The sequence below is a fragment of the Candoia aspera genome, chromosome 5 (assembly GCF_035149785.1).
Source record: "Candoia aspera isolate rCanAsp1 chromosome 5, rCanAsp1.hap2, whole genome shotgun sequence".
Classification (NCBI taxonomy): Eukaryota; Metazoa; Chordata; class Lepidosauria; order Squamata; family Boidae; genus Candoia; species Candoia aspera.
In genome coordinates, this window is record NC_086157.1 from 115,423,052 (window position 1) to 115,437,586 (window position 14,535).

Genomic DNA, 14,535 nt, shown 5'->3' on the forward strand with positions numbered 1-14,535 from the left:
CTCCACTCTCCCCAGCATCAGCACCTTCTCCAGGGTGTCCTGTCTTCTCATGATGTGGCCAAAGTATTTCAGTTTTGCCTTTAGTATCATTCCCTCAAGTGAGCAGTCTGGCTTTATTTCCTGGAGGATGGACTGGTTTGATCTCCTTGCAGTCCAAGCACTCTCAGGATTTTCCTCCAACACCACAGTTCAAAAGCATCCATCTTCCTTCTCTCAGCCTTCCTTATGGTCCAGCTCTCGCAGCCATATGTTACTACAGGGAACACCATTGCTTTAACTATGCGGGCCTTTGTTGTCAGTGTGATGTCTCTGCTCTTAATTATTTTATCGAGATTTGTCATTGCTCTTCTCCCAAGGATTAAGCGTCTCCTGATTTCCTGACTGCAGTCAGCATCTGCAGTAATCTTCGCACCTAGAAATACAAAGTCTTTCACTGCTTCTACATTTTCTCCCTCTATTTGCCAGTTATCGATCAAGCTGGTTGCCATAATCTTGGTTTGTTGAGGTTTAGCTGCAAGCTAGCTTTTGCACTTTCTTCTTTCACCTTCATCATAAGGCTCCTCAGTTCCTCTTTGCTTTCAGCCATCAAAGTGGTATCATCTGCATATCTGAGATTGTTAATGTTTCCTCCAGCGATTTAACTCCAGCCTTGGATTCCTCAAGGCCGGCTTGTCGCATGATGTGTTCTGCATACATGTTGAATAGGTAGGGTGAGAGTATACAGCCCTGCCATACTCCTTTCCCAATCTTAAACCAGTCCGTTGTTCTGTGGTCTGTTCTTACTGCCGCTACTTGGTCGTTATACAGATTCTTCAGGAGGCAGACAAGATGACTTGGTATCCCCATACCACTAAGAACTTGCCACAATTTGTTATGGTCCACACAGTCAAAGGGACGCGGTGGCGCTGCGGGTTAAACCGCTGAGCTGCCGATCGGAAGGTCGGCGGTTCGAAACCGTGCGGCGGGGTGAGCTCCCGTTGCTCGTCCCAGCTCCTGCTCACCTAGCAGTTCGAAAACATGCAAATGTGAGTAGATCAATAGGTACCGCTTCGGCGGGAAGGTAACGGCGTTCCGAGTCGTCATGCTGGCCACATGACCCGGAAGTGTCTATGACAACGCCGGCTCCAAGGCTTAGAAACGAAGATGAGCACCGCCCCCTAGAGTCGGATTCGACTGGACTTTACGTCAAGGGAAACCTTTACCTTTACCTTTACACAGTCAAAGGCTTTAGAAGAGTCAATAAAACAGAAATAGGTGTTTTTCTGAAACTCCCTGGCTTTTTCCATTATCCAGCGGATATTGGCAATTTGGTCCCTAGTTCCTCTGCCTTTTCTAAACCCAGCTTGTACATCTGGCAATTCTCGCTCCATGAATTGCTGAAGTCTACCTTGCAGGATCTTGAGCATTACCTTACTGGCATGTGAAATGAGTGCCACTGTTCGATAGTTGGAACATTCTTTAGTGTTTCCCTTTTTTGGTATGGGGATATAAGTTGATTTTTTCCAGTCTGATGGCCATTCTTGTGTTTTCCAAATTTGCTGGCATACAGCATGCATTACCTTGACAGCATCATCTTGCAAGATTTTGAACAGTTCAGCTGGGATGCCGTCGTCTCCTGCTGCCTTGTTATTAGCAATGCTTCTTAAGGCCCACTCAACCTCACTCTTCAGGATGTCTGGCTCTAGCTCACTGACCACACCGTCAAAGCTATCCCCAATATTGTTATCCTTCCTATACAGGTCTTCTGTATATTCTTGCCACCTTTTCTTGATCTCTTCTTCTTCTGTTAGGTCCTTGCCATCTTTGTTTTTGATCATACCCATTTTTGCCTGGAATTTACCTCCGATGGTTCTAATTTTCTGGAAGAGGTCTCTTGTCCTTCCTATTCTATTGTCTTCTTCCACTTCCGCGCATTGCTTGTTTAAAAATAATTCCTTATCTCTTCTGGCTAACCTCTGGAATTTTGCATTTAATTGGGCATATCTCCCCCTATCACTGTTGCCTTTTGCTTTCCTTCTTTCTTGGGCTACTTCTAGTGTCTCAGCAGACAGCCATTTTGCCTTCTTGGTTTTCTCTTTCTTTGGGATGTATTTTGTTGCCGCCTCCTGAACAATGCTGCGAACTTCTGTCCAGAGTTCTTCCGGGACCCTATCTACTAAGTCCAGTCCCTTAAATCGATTCCTCACCTCCACTGCATATTCCTTAGGAATATTAGTGAGCTCATATCTAGCTGATCTGTGGGTCTTCCCTAATCTCTTGAGTCTGATCCTAAATTGTGCAAGAAGAAGTTCGTGATTGGAACTACAGTCAGCTCCAGGTCTTGTTTTTACCGGCTGTATAGATGTCCACCACCTTTGGCTGCAAAGGATGTAATCAATCTGATTTCGGTGTTGTCCATCTGGTGAAGTCCATGTATAAAGCCGTCTCTTAGGTTGTTGGAAGAGAGTGTTTGTTATGCAGAGTGAGTTGTCTTGGCAAAATTCTATCAGCCTATGTCCTGCTTCGTTTTGTTCTCCCAGGCCATACTTACCTGTAATTCGAGGTGTCATTTGACTGCCCACCTTAGCATTCCAGTCTCCCGTGATGACAATAACATCTCTTTTAGGCGTGTTGTCCAGTAGGTGCTGCAGATCCTCATAGAACTGCTCTACTTCAACTTCTTCAGCATTTGTGGTTGGGGCGTATATTTGGATCACTGTGATGTTAGATGGCTTGCCCTGAATTCAAATTGAGATCATGCTATCGTTTTTTGGATGGTATCCAAGCACTGCTTTAGCCACTTTACTATTAATTATGAAGGCTACTCCATTTCTTCTGTGGTCCTCTTGTCCGCAGTAGTAGATCTGGTGGTCATTTGATGTGAAGTGGCCCATTCCAGTCCATTTCAGTTCACTGACGCCTAGAATGTCTATCTTTAATCTTGACATCTCACCAATAACCACATCCAATTTGCCCTGGCTCATAGATCTTACATTCCAGGTTCCAATGGTGTGTTGATCCTTAGAACATCGGATTCGCCGTTCACCACCAGCACCGTCGGCCGCTAGCCGTCCTTTCGGCTTTGAGCTAGCTGCGTCATCACGTCTGGGGCTAGTTGAGCTCATCCTCTGTTCCTCCCCAGTAGCATTTTGACCATCTTCCGACCTGGGGGTCTCATCTTCCGATGGTATACCGACATATCTATGGTTGTACTGATCCATTTAGTTTTCATGGCAAGAATACTGGGGTGGGTTGCCATGACCTTCCCCAGGGATCGCATTTAGTCTGACCTCTCTGTCATGACCTTCCCGTCTTGGGTGGCCCTTCACGGTTTAGCTCATGGCATCATTGAGGTGCTCAAGCTCCAGCACCACGACAAGGTAACGATCCTTTGCTGAAGTTGATAAATATAACCCATGCAAACAAAAGCTCTTTTTTTGTCTACTATCCATCTCTCTCTCTCTCTCTCTCTCTCTCTCTCTCTCTATCTCTTTCTCTTCAATATAGCAAAAGTATAGAAAACAAACGAAGTTAGAAAGTAAGAAAAAGTAAAAAAGGAAGGAAATGAAACAAACATACAATTATGCCTTCCACCCTTCTCTCTGTTGAGTAATTATCATCTTAATCGTTTCCCCAAACTCTTCGTCCCTTCTTAATCCCCAAGTCATCAATTTGATCTTTTCTTCTTTCAACAAAAACTCCACATAAGGTTTCCAGCCTCTCAGAAAAGTTTTCATCATTTCTTTTCCTCTGACCGGACTGGTCAGCTTCGCCATTTCTGCAAGGCGGAGAGCCCAACAGTACAGAAAACTGTCGTAAGTGTGCAAAGTCGGTTAACTCTGGTCTCTCCTGACTGGCAGAGCAGGTGGCGACGGCCTCTCCTTACCACACAACTGCAGGATCTTGCAGTCCAGCTCGCTGTAGCTGCTCCTGGGGGGCTCCTCAGGTTTTTCCTGGCAAGGATGCAACTTCTGAAGGACTTGGATGCGCTTGTAGGACACCAGGATCTGGAATGAAGTGCATTTGCAAATGAAGAAGGGGGTCCTGGTTTAAGAGAAACTGCTATAGCTAAAGAAGGGTTAAACAACTCTGTGGAAAATGAGGACAGGAAGTCTTGACTTACGACCATTTGTTTAGTGACTGTTCAAAGTTACGACTGCAGTGAAAAAAGTGACTTATGACCAGTCCTCACACTTACAACCATTGCAGCGTCCTGTGGTCACATGCTCAAACTTCAGGCATTTGTCAACCTCCATGTATTTACCACAGTTGCAGGGTCCCGGGGTCACGTGATCGCCATTTGTGACTTTCCCAGCTGGCTTCTGACAAGCAAAGTCAATGGGGGAAGCCAGATTCACTTAATGACCACATGATTCCCTCAATGGCCGCAGTGATTCCCTTAACGATTGCAGCAAAAAGGTTCTAAAGATCAGGTGTGATTCACTTAACCACCACCTTGCTTACTGACGAAAGTTCTGGTCCCAATTCTGGTCGTAAGTTGAGGACTACCTATAAGCTCTCCTGGCTATATCCACACAATGCTGGCTGGGGAATTCTGGGAGTTGAAGTCCACCCATCTTAAAGTTGCCAAGGTTGAAAAACACTGCACTAGAATAAACATGGCTTCTTCTCACTTGGTTCTTTGCAATCAGCTCCCACCAGAATGACACTTGGAATCCCAACTTTTCAAATTTAAAAATACCCTAGAAAAGCTTCTTTTTCTCTCCCTGCCATCCCACAAAGCCCTTAACAGTTTTTTTAACTTGTTAATGCACAGATGTTGATGTTCTTTTATATTATCTCCAAAGGCATTTTACATTGTGCTTTTGTAAACTGACTGTGACATGTTATAAAGGGATGTTTTGATTCCCTGTCTGCCCCATTCTTCACTTTCCCACACCCTGTCCTAGAATGCCTTATTCCCCCAGGAGGTCTCAGCAAAGGCAGTGGAAGCCAGAACTCGCTTGGAGGGCCAGGGGCCTGGCAATGCTGGGAATGTTTGATTTTAAGGCCAGCCACAACTGAGCACAGCCTAGCCCTATCTGGCACTTCAACAAGGCAGACTCAGAGAAACTCAGAGGAGCAAGAAGCCGGATCCCATGGCAGGAGGAGCCCGTGGGAGAACAGTGGAACCAAGAAACTGCCCCACAAGGCAATGTTGCGGAAGAGGCAACCCAGTTATGGCCCATTGGAACATCCCAACCCACTAGAGAAGGTCTGAGCAGGAAGAAGGTTTTCTTAGCTCACTCCCCTTGCTACCTGCCCAGGTAACACTCAGCCCCCTCCTCTGTGAGACCTTCCCCTCCATCTCTGCTCTTGTGAAAGCCCATTGGCTTTGCACCGGGCGTCTTTCCCAGCCACGTTCCCCCCTTCAACCCTCTGCATTTAATGCCCTGTAAGAGCAAACTCATTGGATGCTACCAGGGAAGGGAGCGGCTTCCGCTGTTCACAAATGCTGATGCCCTAATCAAGTTGGCTGGTCTTGAAGGTACTCAGAGCAGTGCTTCGCAACCTTGGCAGCTTTCAGATGGGTGGACTTCAGCTCTCAGAATTCCCCAGCCAGCGTTGGACAAAGCAAAAGGAAATGTGCTCTGACCTCTAGGATGAGGCTGGCAGCTATGGGGCAGGGGGAGAGCAGGACCCCCCGCCTGTCCCCTCCACGTGGGCATTACCCACTCCTATGCAGACCAAGCTCCTATTTCCAAATGCCAGGGGGCAAAAGGGAGAGAGGAGGCTCGTGCCCAGGGGCATTGATCAGGAGAGGGGGGTTTACTCACATGCTTCTCCAAAGCCTGCAGGTTTTGCTCATCGGAGTCAGAAAGCTGGCCACAGTGGACCTGGGGAGGGGAAGGAGAATAAATCAGAAGAGTAACAGGCCAGAGCGGAAATTTATAAAACGACATTGCAAAGGGCAGAAAACGTGGGCCAAAGGGTTTTCTTACAATGGTAACAACAAAAGCATTAGAATTCTTACTGTGTTGTAAGAATTACAGCACCAGAGAACACCGTGTTTTTTCTTTTAATTATAATTTTATTAAAGTTTACATGTATAAAGATAAAAAACACCAACTAAGAAGATATAAAAAATAAAGAAATACAAAGAAATATAGGAAAAGAAAAAAGACAGAAAAAAGAAGATATATAAAAGACGATTCCCCCTCCCCTCCAGACAAATATAAACAATTTCAGTAAATTTGTTTGTTTGTTTGTTTATTTAATTTTTATCCTGCCTTTATTATTTAATGCCTTCTCTACTAAGGAAAAAAAAATGAATCTCTTCTTCCCATAGCACATCCCTTCTTGATAGTCAAAATATAAGAAATCATCATTTAATCCTAATTAGCAAAGATCTATTAAAAGCTACTAGTTAGCATGCAAATTTTAACTTTAATTTAAAAAATCCATTTTATAATCCGACTTATCCTTTTCCCTAAAAAATAAAGCAAAAGAAAATTGTCTTCACTTATAGAAAAACCCTTAAAGCCTTGTGATACAGTCCTGACCTGTATTCCCCATGCTGGCTGGGGAATTCTGGGAGTTGAAGTCCACCCATCTTAAAGTGGCCAAGGTTGAGAAACACTGATCTGGTCCAAGTCCTGCTTAGGGTAAGGTGTGCTAAAGCATTTCCTAGTGATGGCTCTCCCTTCTCTGTTTGATCCCTTTCCCAGCGAAAGGAAGGTATGACTCCATGAGACCATCTGTTGTCCCGGTTGATGGCTTTTATCATCAGGAAGTTCCTCCTAATGGCTAACCTGAATCTATTCCCCTGTACTTTCAACCCGTTGCTTCTGGCTCTGCCCCATCCACACTCAAGGAGGTCTTGAGACAACCAAAAGACAATGGACTGTGTTAGATCTTGCCACCTGGACTTTATTTTTACTCTTACCTTTCATTAATGGTGTTTGTATGTTTATACATTGCATTGTAACTTATATTTATTGTTTTTATTGATTGCTTTTGTTGTAAACTGCCCAGAGGCCCTCTGGTGGGAAGAGAGGGGTGGTGGCAAATTTGATACATAAATAAATAAAATAAAAAGTACATTTCCATTTCTTTAAAAAATGAGGAGCAATCAATTAGTTAATTAACTGTCCCTGGGCAATCTGAGCACCATTAGCGTGCAAAGGGGCAGGTCTCAGGTAGCTTCGTAAAGACTGAGAGTTTGGGGCACTCTCTAGGAGGGGGCAGCCACAGGGGAGGGGCATTGTCAGCCCCCTCCTTCATTTTGTGTTGGGCGGGGGCCCTCAGGCCAAACCTTGTTGGGAGAGACATTCCTCTCAGTGCTGATGAATCCAATCAAGACGATAACCAGCATCTCAAATGGGGCCCAGAAACAACAAAATCATCATCATTATCTTGTATGCCACCTGACTCACTCTGGGCAGTGTGCATATCAGCAACTACAGGTAGTCCTCACTTAATGACCATTCGTTTAGTGATGGTCCAGGCTTACGACAGCGCTGAAAAAACCAACTTACAACTGGTGTTCACACAACCATCGCAGTGTCCCCCCGGTCACGTGACCACGATTTGGGCGCTTGGCAATCGGTTTGCATTTATGACCGTCGCAGCATCCCGTGGTCATGTGATAGCCATTTTCGACTTTCCCAGCTGGCTTTTGGCAAGCAAAAGCAATGGGGAACTGTTTGATTTGCTTAATGACCATGTGGTTTGCTTAATGGCCATGGTGATTCACTTAATGACCACAGCAAAACAGGTCGTAAAATCTGGTTTGATTCACTTAATGACAGCTTTGCTTAGCAACCAAAATTCCAGATTCAATTGTGGCCGCTAAGCAAGGACTACCTGTAGTGCGACTGCAGCGTCTGTGCTCCATGGCTGAAACTGCTAACCTAGCAAATGGGCCCTACAGCTCAGGCCAAGGGATTCCTCCAAGTCACTTTCCAAGGCTGGCCCCTGGAGAGTTGCACTGCAGTAGTCTAGCGGCAAAGGCAGCAGGGCAGGAGTCCCTGTGGTCGGGAGGTGTGTGACATCCCTTATCCCCCCTTGCCCTCCCGCAGACCCCCATGGCTGGGGTAAAAATGTGGGCAAGCGCCGTAAGAAGGGATGGAGCAGGTGGAGACATATTCTGTTTTTTTCCTGCTAACCTAGACATAAAACCTTGCTTTCCAAAGAAGCACAATAGCAGCCAGGGCAAAAGACTTAAAGGGCAAAACTAGAAGATCAGCAAGGAACGCTGTAGAGGTTAGCCTCATACCTGGGATCAATCAATCAATAGCCATAAATAACTCAGAACGAAGCAGTCCATCAAAGCCCCCGCAGCCTTAAGAAGCTTGGTTAAAAATGGATCTCGGCTGTCTCCATCCAGGCTGTTTCTTCCCATCAACCACGGGAGACAGAACAAGCGGAAAGCGGAAGAGGAAACCTTGATGTCGGAAGCCTGCGCAGAATTTGCTCTGCGCTTTGGACGCCGGCATCTTTCCCCCCTGGTGTCCTCCAGAGGTGTGGAAATGCCCGTTCTGCCTCCCCCAAGATTGTCCCGGGAGAGTTAGGCTCATGGCTTGGGGTCCCCCTTGTTGTGGGAATGTAGCATCTGATAAGAACATGGGGCGGCCTTACCAAGGGCTGACGTGGCACCTCTAAATCCTGCGTTTCTAAGGAGGCTCCCTGCCTGCCTTTTTGATGGATCTGAGCACCTTCCGATGAAAGCAGGACCCTTACTGTGGAGTCCTTGGGGGTCTCTGAGCTTGGCTGTTTGCTTGCAGACGTTTCATTGCCCGACTAGGCAACATCTTCAGTGCTAGATGTTCCGGTCTTTTTGCTTCCTTCTTGGCTTTTTTGTTGTCTCTTGTGAATGGTGTGCCAGTGTGGTTTATCTCCATGTTTCCATTGATGGCTGCTTTGTCCGAGTGCCAGGCCTCCAGGAATTCCCCATCGTTTCTGGATTTGGCTTGGTCTAGGATGCTCTCAGTTTCCCAGCTGAAACTGTGGTTGAGTCTGTCCGTGTGTTGTGAGATTCGGGAGTTTCCATCATGTCTTCCGGCTGCTAGTTGGTGTTCGTGGCTGTGCTCGGCCAGTCTTCTGCCTGCCTGTCCTACACAGTGGCTGCCACAGTCCTTGCACTGTATGTTGTAGATCAGGGTTCCTCAACCTTGGCAATTCTAAGCAGCATGGACTTCCACTCCCAGAATTCCCCAGCCAGCAACTCTGGAATTTCTGTTGCTAAGCAAAGCGGTCATTAAGTGAATCCGACCCGATTTTACGACCTGTTTTGCAGTAGTCATTAAGTGAATCACCATGGCCATTAAGCAAACCACATGGTCATTAAGCAACTTCAATGGGAGTTGAAGTCCGTACAGCTTAGAGTTGTCAAGGTTGAGGAACCCTGTTGCAGATGACTCCTGTTTTTTCTTCTTGGGCTCCTGGGTCTTTCGGTTTGCTTAAGATGTTCTGAAGGGCTTTGGTTGGTGTGCTACAGTGACACCTAGTCTGGCAGCGAAACGTCTGCAAGCCAACAGCCAAGCTCAGAGAGCACCAAGGACCCCACAGTTCAACCCAGAGCTCCAGAGATTCCCTTTGATTGTTAATGCCCTTGTTGCGCCCAAACGTTGACTCCCTTCCGACAAGCAAAAGCCAAGAACCAAGTTTTGATCTCTGTGTCCTTCCCCTCCAGGGTCATCAAAGAGATTCAGTTCACTTCTCCTTCTGCCGGGCAATTCAAGGTCCCTCCCAGCAATCATGAATGTAAGGACAGAATATTATTTTGGGTCCGATAAAACTGGCTGCCTAAAATTAATAAATAAGTCCAGTTCTTGATCAAGCCTCGAAATAGTGCACGAGCTCACCAAGAGTTCCAGGCCTTACACAATCATAGTGTCATGAGCACTGATGGCGAGCAGGAGGGGGGCCCTATCCAGGGGGGGAAACGCATGCGTAGTACTGAGGAATTAAGCAGCCATTCAAAGAGACACAGATCAGACCCGCCTTGACTTTTGGGGTTTATCTGTCTGGGTTTTTCCCACGCTTCTTCAGTTTGTTAGGATTTTCTGTCTTATGTAGCAGCAATAAACACTAGAGACCTACTCCTCGTCTCAGCGTGGATCCTGGCTGTTAGGACACATAGATAGTCTCTTCTTTTCCTGTTCCTTTAATTATTACAGACTCTTTTTAGAGATGAAGAGAGCAGTAGTTGTGCCTGGGATTCAGGCCACAGCAACGGGTTCCACTGCGTGCCACTCACGCTTCCCAGCTGACTTTGTTCCAGAGTTGAAAGTGAAACCGCATTCTTTCTGCAGTCAGTCAGCTGTCCAGAAGACCTGGGAGCCATTCCTCAGCAGCTTCTCTTCCTCGTAGCTGCCGTCTGTATACAGGAAGTCTCTTAGGACGTCCAGCAACCTCCAGGCTGTGAGTTCTGTCCGTGGAGCAGTGCCAAAACTCAGCCTACCACCATCTTCTCCTCACCGGAAACCTCACAATGGTGACTCATGTCCTCAGCGCGGTTCCCCTGGACACCTCCTTGGCAGTCCCTTGATTGGGCTATTGTTTTCCACCTGATTGTTTGTCTGGTGTTAATGCCTGCTTATCGGGGTGTAGGCTGCTGGCGAGGCTTGTTGGCAGATTGCTAGGAAAGCCTTTGGCCCAGGAGAGATCAGAAAAGTCACACACCAGGCATTTCTATAAAAATAATTTTATTTACAGAAAGCAAACCTATTTACCGGCTCTCAGTGAGAGCTGCTTAACTCTCTACATGCCTACACAGAAGGGAAACTGAAACTAAAACAAGTCCAGGCAAGTTCTTCCCCCAGGTGCAAAAATGAACATCCGAAAAGAGGACAATTAAATTCAACCTCTTCACCCGGCCAGAATGATTAGTTACCATAGTAACCTTAATCTGTAGTAGAAAACGTATTAACAAGGCTGTCTTCTGGTCTTTTTCTTTCCTTCTTAAGCAGATGGGCAAAGAACACACTCAGCAGGTTGGGGAGCTCGTAGAGACCGGCACACGTCCTGGCCAGCAGCCAACACTCCGATAAGCAGGGATTAATCATTTACGATTTCACTGAATTTTAAACTGTTTTATTGTGAACTGCCCAGAGTCCCCCGTATGTGGGAGATGAGCGGTGATAAAAATACGATAAATAAATAAATAAAGTAAATTAACACCAGACAAACACCGGCACCCCTCAAGATCATATTATGTTTCATAAACTCAGTTTTCCCACTTGTCTTCCAAGGCCCTCTTTTTCCAGATACTCACTAGGATGACACACACCACAGCCCCCGAATCCTTGTCCACCAAGGGATTGATTAACACTGCAAAAAAGGAAGAAACAAAAAAGAATTAAATTGCACTGTGAGATTTTTCACAGTCCTAAGCAACTAAGGGGTAGCTTCGTTGCAATGTTGAGGGCACTTGGTGGGCATCTCACACACGGGCCCCTATGGCAAGCGTGCCCATTCATAAAAAGGTTGCCATGTTTGGTGCAATGGGTCACAAAACACAAGATGGGCTTGCTGCTGTAATCTCCTCATTTGCTTTCCATGTTTCCCTGTGATGTGAGTACTCCTATCTCCTAAATTTCTAAAACTGTAAGTGGGTCCTCATGATAGCCTTGCAAATAAATATGGTGTTAGAGGTGACTATTATCAATTTAAGGATTCATTCCTCCTCTTTTTTAAAAAAATAAGTGCATAAAGAATCCCCAAATGGACAAAGCTGAGGACCAGGGGGGCGGCAAGGCTGTGCATCAGGGGAGACGTTGAAGCCTTTGGCCCCAAGATCTCCCCCTGGTGTGAGCAAAGGGCATCTTGCCAACCATGCGCCAAATGGGATTTCAGGGCAGGTGCACAAGATGTGGCTTCTGATCTGTCTGCAGGATTTGGTAAAAAAAGTCAAGATGGTGGCCGTGACAGTGGGATCAAAGCCACCCCCATTTTTGATGTGCAACAAGCATAAAATGCACGTTAAAAACAGGTGGTGCTTTGATTCCACTGTTGTGGCTGACATTTTGAGTTTTCCGACTGTACCTTGCAGACACCCCCTGCTTCACACTGATTTCTAGGGTACTTATATAGGCAGAAGAGAGCCAGTTTGGTGTGGTTGGTAGGGCACCGGGCTAGAAACCGGGAGACGGTGAGGTCTAATCCTGCCTTAGGCACAAAACCAGCTGGATGACCTTGGGCCAGTCCCTCTCCCTCAGCCCCAGGAAGGAGGCAATGGCAAACCACTTCCGAAAAACCTGCCAAGAAAACTGCAGGGACTTGTCCAGGCAGTCTCCCAGAATTGTATGTTAGAAATGAACTTTTAAAAAAAGAGGCAGGATCCTCACGTTCCGGCTCAGGAGCCCTCAACTTTCCCTCCTCTCCTGAGGTCCACCCTGGTCTGAGAGAGGGTGGACGAGATGCGAATCCCTCCTTGGCCTCTTCCTTACTCAACCGGTGGCCGGTGGAGGGAAAGCCAAGCTGAATAATTTCCTCATTGTCCAGCATTCCTTACTACGGGAGCAAAACTTAACCAGCGTTATTCTAGCAGGGGGGAAAAAAACCCTTAAGTAAAGCCTCTTCAGGGTTGCCAGGAGAGGAGAAGAAATTCAACCCTAATTAGGTAAAGTCTAGGAAAGTTTGGGGGCTTAGATCTGGAGAAATTTTCTCTTCCTATCCAAATAAATGTTGGGGAAGATCCCCCCTTCTCCACACCCCCCCCCCCCCAAGGTCTTCCGAGATACTTCCCAGGAGGGAATCCAAGGAGTTGGAAGGAATTTTCATCCTGGGAAATGAAATGTTTCCCTTTACTGCGAAGGAGGCAGGCAGAGCCCTCTCCCCCCGCCCCCCCCCCAGTCCATCGCTTTCTTACCTTGCCTCCCGGGGGCTAAGGGGGCAGCCAAGCCAGCGAGTGGCTTGCCCTGCAGCTCAGCCAGGGGCAGCCCGCTGCAGGCCACCCTCTTCTGCTGGAGGACAGCATCTCTGGAAGGAGAAAGCGGACCAATGAAAAAGAGAAGCAAAACGGGCTAGCTTGGAGGGGGGAATTTTGCCCGGGTGAATCTTCTGCTTAGGCTAAGCCATCCAAGAAGACCTGCTTTGGTTCTGGGATAGGAGACCCCTAGGAGATCCCATGGCAGAAGGATAGACACGGAAGGTGAAAAAACGTCCCAGAGGCAGCAAAGAAAACTGTGTGGGTGCATCCGTTGAGACACCGGGAGCCAAGCCCAGCCTTCAGAGAAATCACAGCCCCAAGTACGAAAGGCAGGAGGCCAAAGCAGCAATTCCAGGTGGGAGACTATCTAATGTAGTTGTTAAAGGCACTGGGGTAGAAACGGGCGAGTTCTAATGCTGCCTTAGGCACAAAGCCAGCTGGGTAACTTTGGGCCCGTCCCTCTCACTCAGCCCAACCCACCTCACAAGGTTGTTGTGGGAAAATAGGAGGCAGAACATTACGTCCCTCACCTGGAGTTGTGCAAATAAAGGTGGGATACAAATGAAATGGATTATCTATGCCCTGGGCCATGCGGGAGTGCTAGGCAAGGGTCCAGGCCCTGTGGGGCATGAGAGTAATGCTCTTTTCAGGAAGGTGAGGCTGAACCCCACCTGAGTTTCCTTTCAGGTTGCTCACAGTCTACTTCTTTTTGACTTGAAGGGCTGCTGAAGAGGGGACCCTGCACCATTGCCAGAGGCCAGGAGGGAGCCTGGCCTTTCTCCCCCAAGGACTGCTGTGCCTTCCTTGCAGCTGGGCACGCAGGGCAGTTTCCAGGCCCAAGCAATATCTGGGAGAAGGTCAGGGCAGACCCCACTTCCATAGGGCTGCCACAAAAACAAGAGCTGCACCCATCAGTCACTGTCAAATTGCTCCTGAAGGAGGCTTTATTTTCACTAACAGTGTTGTTGTGTTGCAGGTCCCCAACACCGAAGGCCAACTCAGATGCAAGAGACGCTGTCTTGAATGGCAGAATGAAAAAGATGGAGAGCAAGGGGGTCTGCAGAGTATGGTCCAAAAAGTCAAGATGGTGCAGCTGAAGAAACACACTTTAACAAAGGCGGGGCTTTGATCACACCGTTGTGTCCACCATCTTGACTTTGGGGACCCCAGGGTGGGAGGGTGACCGGCTTCCCTCCTCCCTCCATCCCCCGGTCTTCAACTGCACTTGCCATTTCTTTCCTTTTGATTCTGTGGCGTTCCCTTCCTGCTCACCTGAGCAACCTGTCTGGGGATTCCCCTGGAACAGGTAAACGCTGCACACCTTGGTTGAAGTTGGCAGTCAGTTCCTCTTCCCAGAAATCGTGAAAGCAGATCAGTCAAGCCACAGTATGACTGATACCATTTCCTTCCCTCTCATCTGGCAGTTTGCTTCCCCCCACAAAGAATTGTCTAGCTGTTCTTATTGGCTTCTTGTCTTGGTGTGTGTGTCTGTGTGAGTGTGTATGAGTGTGTGTGTGTGGTTTTCATCCTGATAGATGAAAGCACCAGTCCCCTACAGGTTTTTGGGGTTTGGGCACCTCGCTAGAGGGGAGAACGGCTTCTCATTCTTTCTCATCCTGCCTGCCTGCCTGCCTGCCTGCCTGCCTTCACAGATGTGAGGAGATAAATTTGGCTCCAATGAG

General features: G+C 47.4%; 1 protein-coding gene across 1 annotated transcript in view; it reads right to left on the reverse strand.

Moving 5' to 3' along the window:
• PDE2A (phosphodiesterase 2A) overlaps positions 1–13,601 on the reverse strand; it is a 48,349-nt gene extending 34,748 nt beyond the window's left edge. The window contains exons 1-5 of the mRNA XM_063304762.1: positions 13,525–13,601; positions 12,794–12,903; positions 11,198–11,253; positions 5,757–5,816; positions 3,866–3,986 (exon numbers count right to left, since the gene is read on the reverse strand). Coding sequence (XP_063160832.1) covers positions 3,866–3,986; positions 5,757–5,816; positions 11,198–11,253; positions 12,794–12,903; positions 13,525–13,601 — 424 coding nt within the window. The remainder of the gene's footprint in view (positions 1–3,865; positions 3,987–5,756; positions 5,817–11,197; positions 11,254–12,793; positions 12,904–13,524) is intronic.
• Between the last annotated feature and the right edge of the window lie 934 nt (positions 13,602–14,535).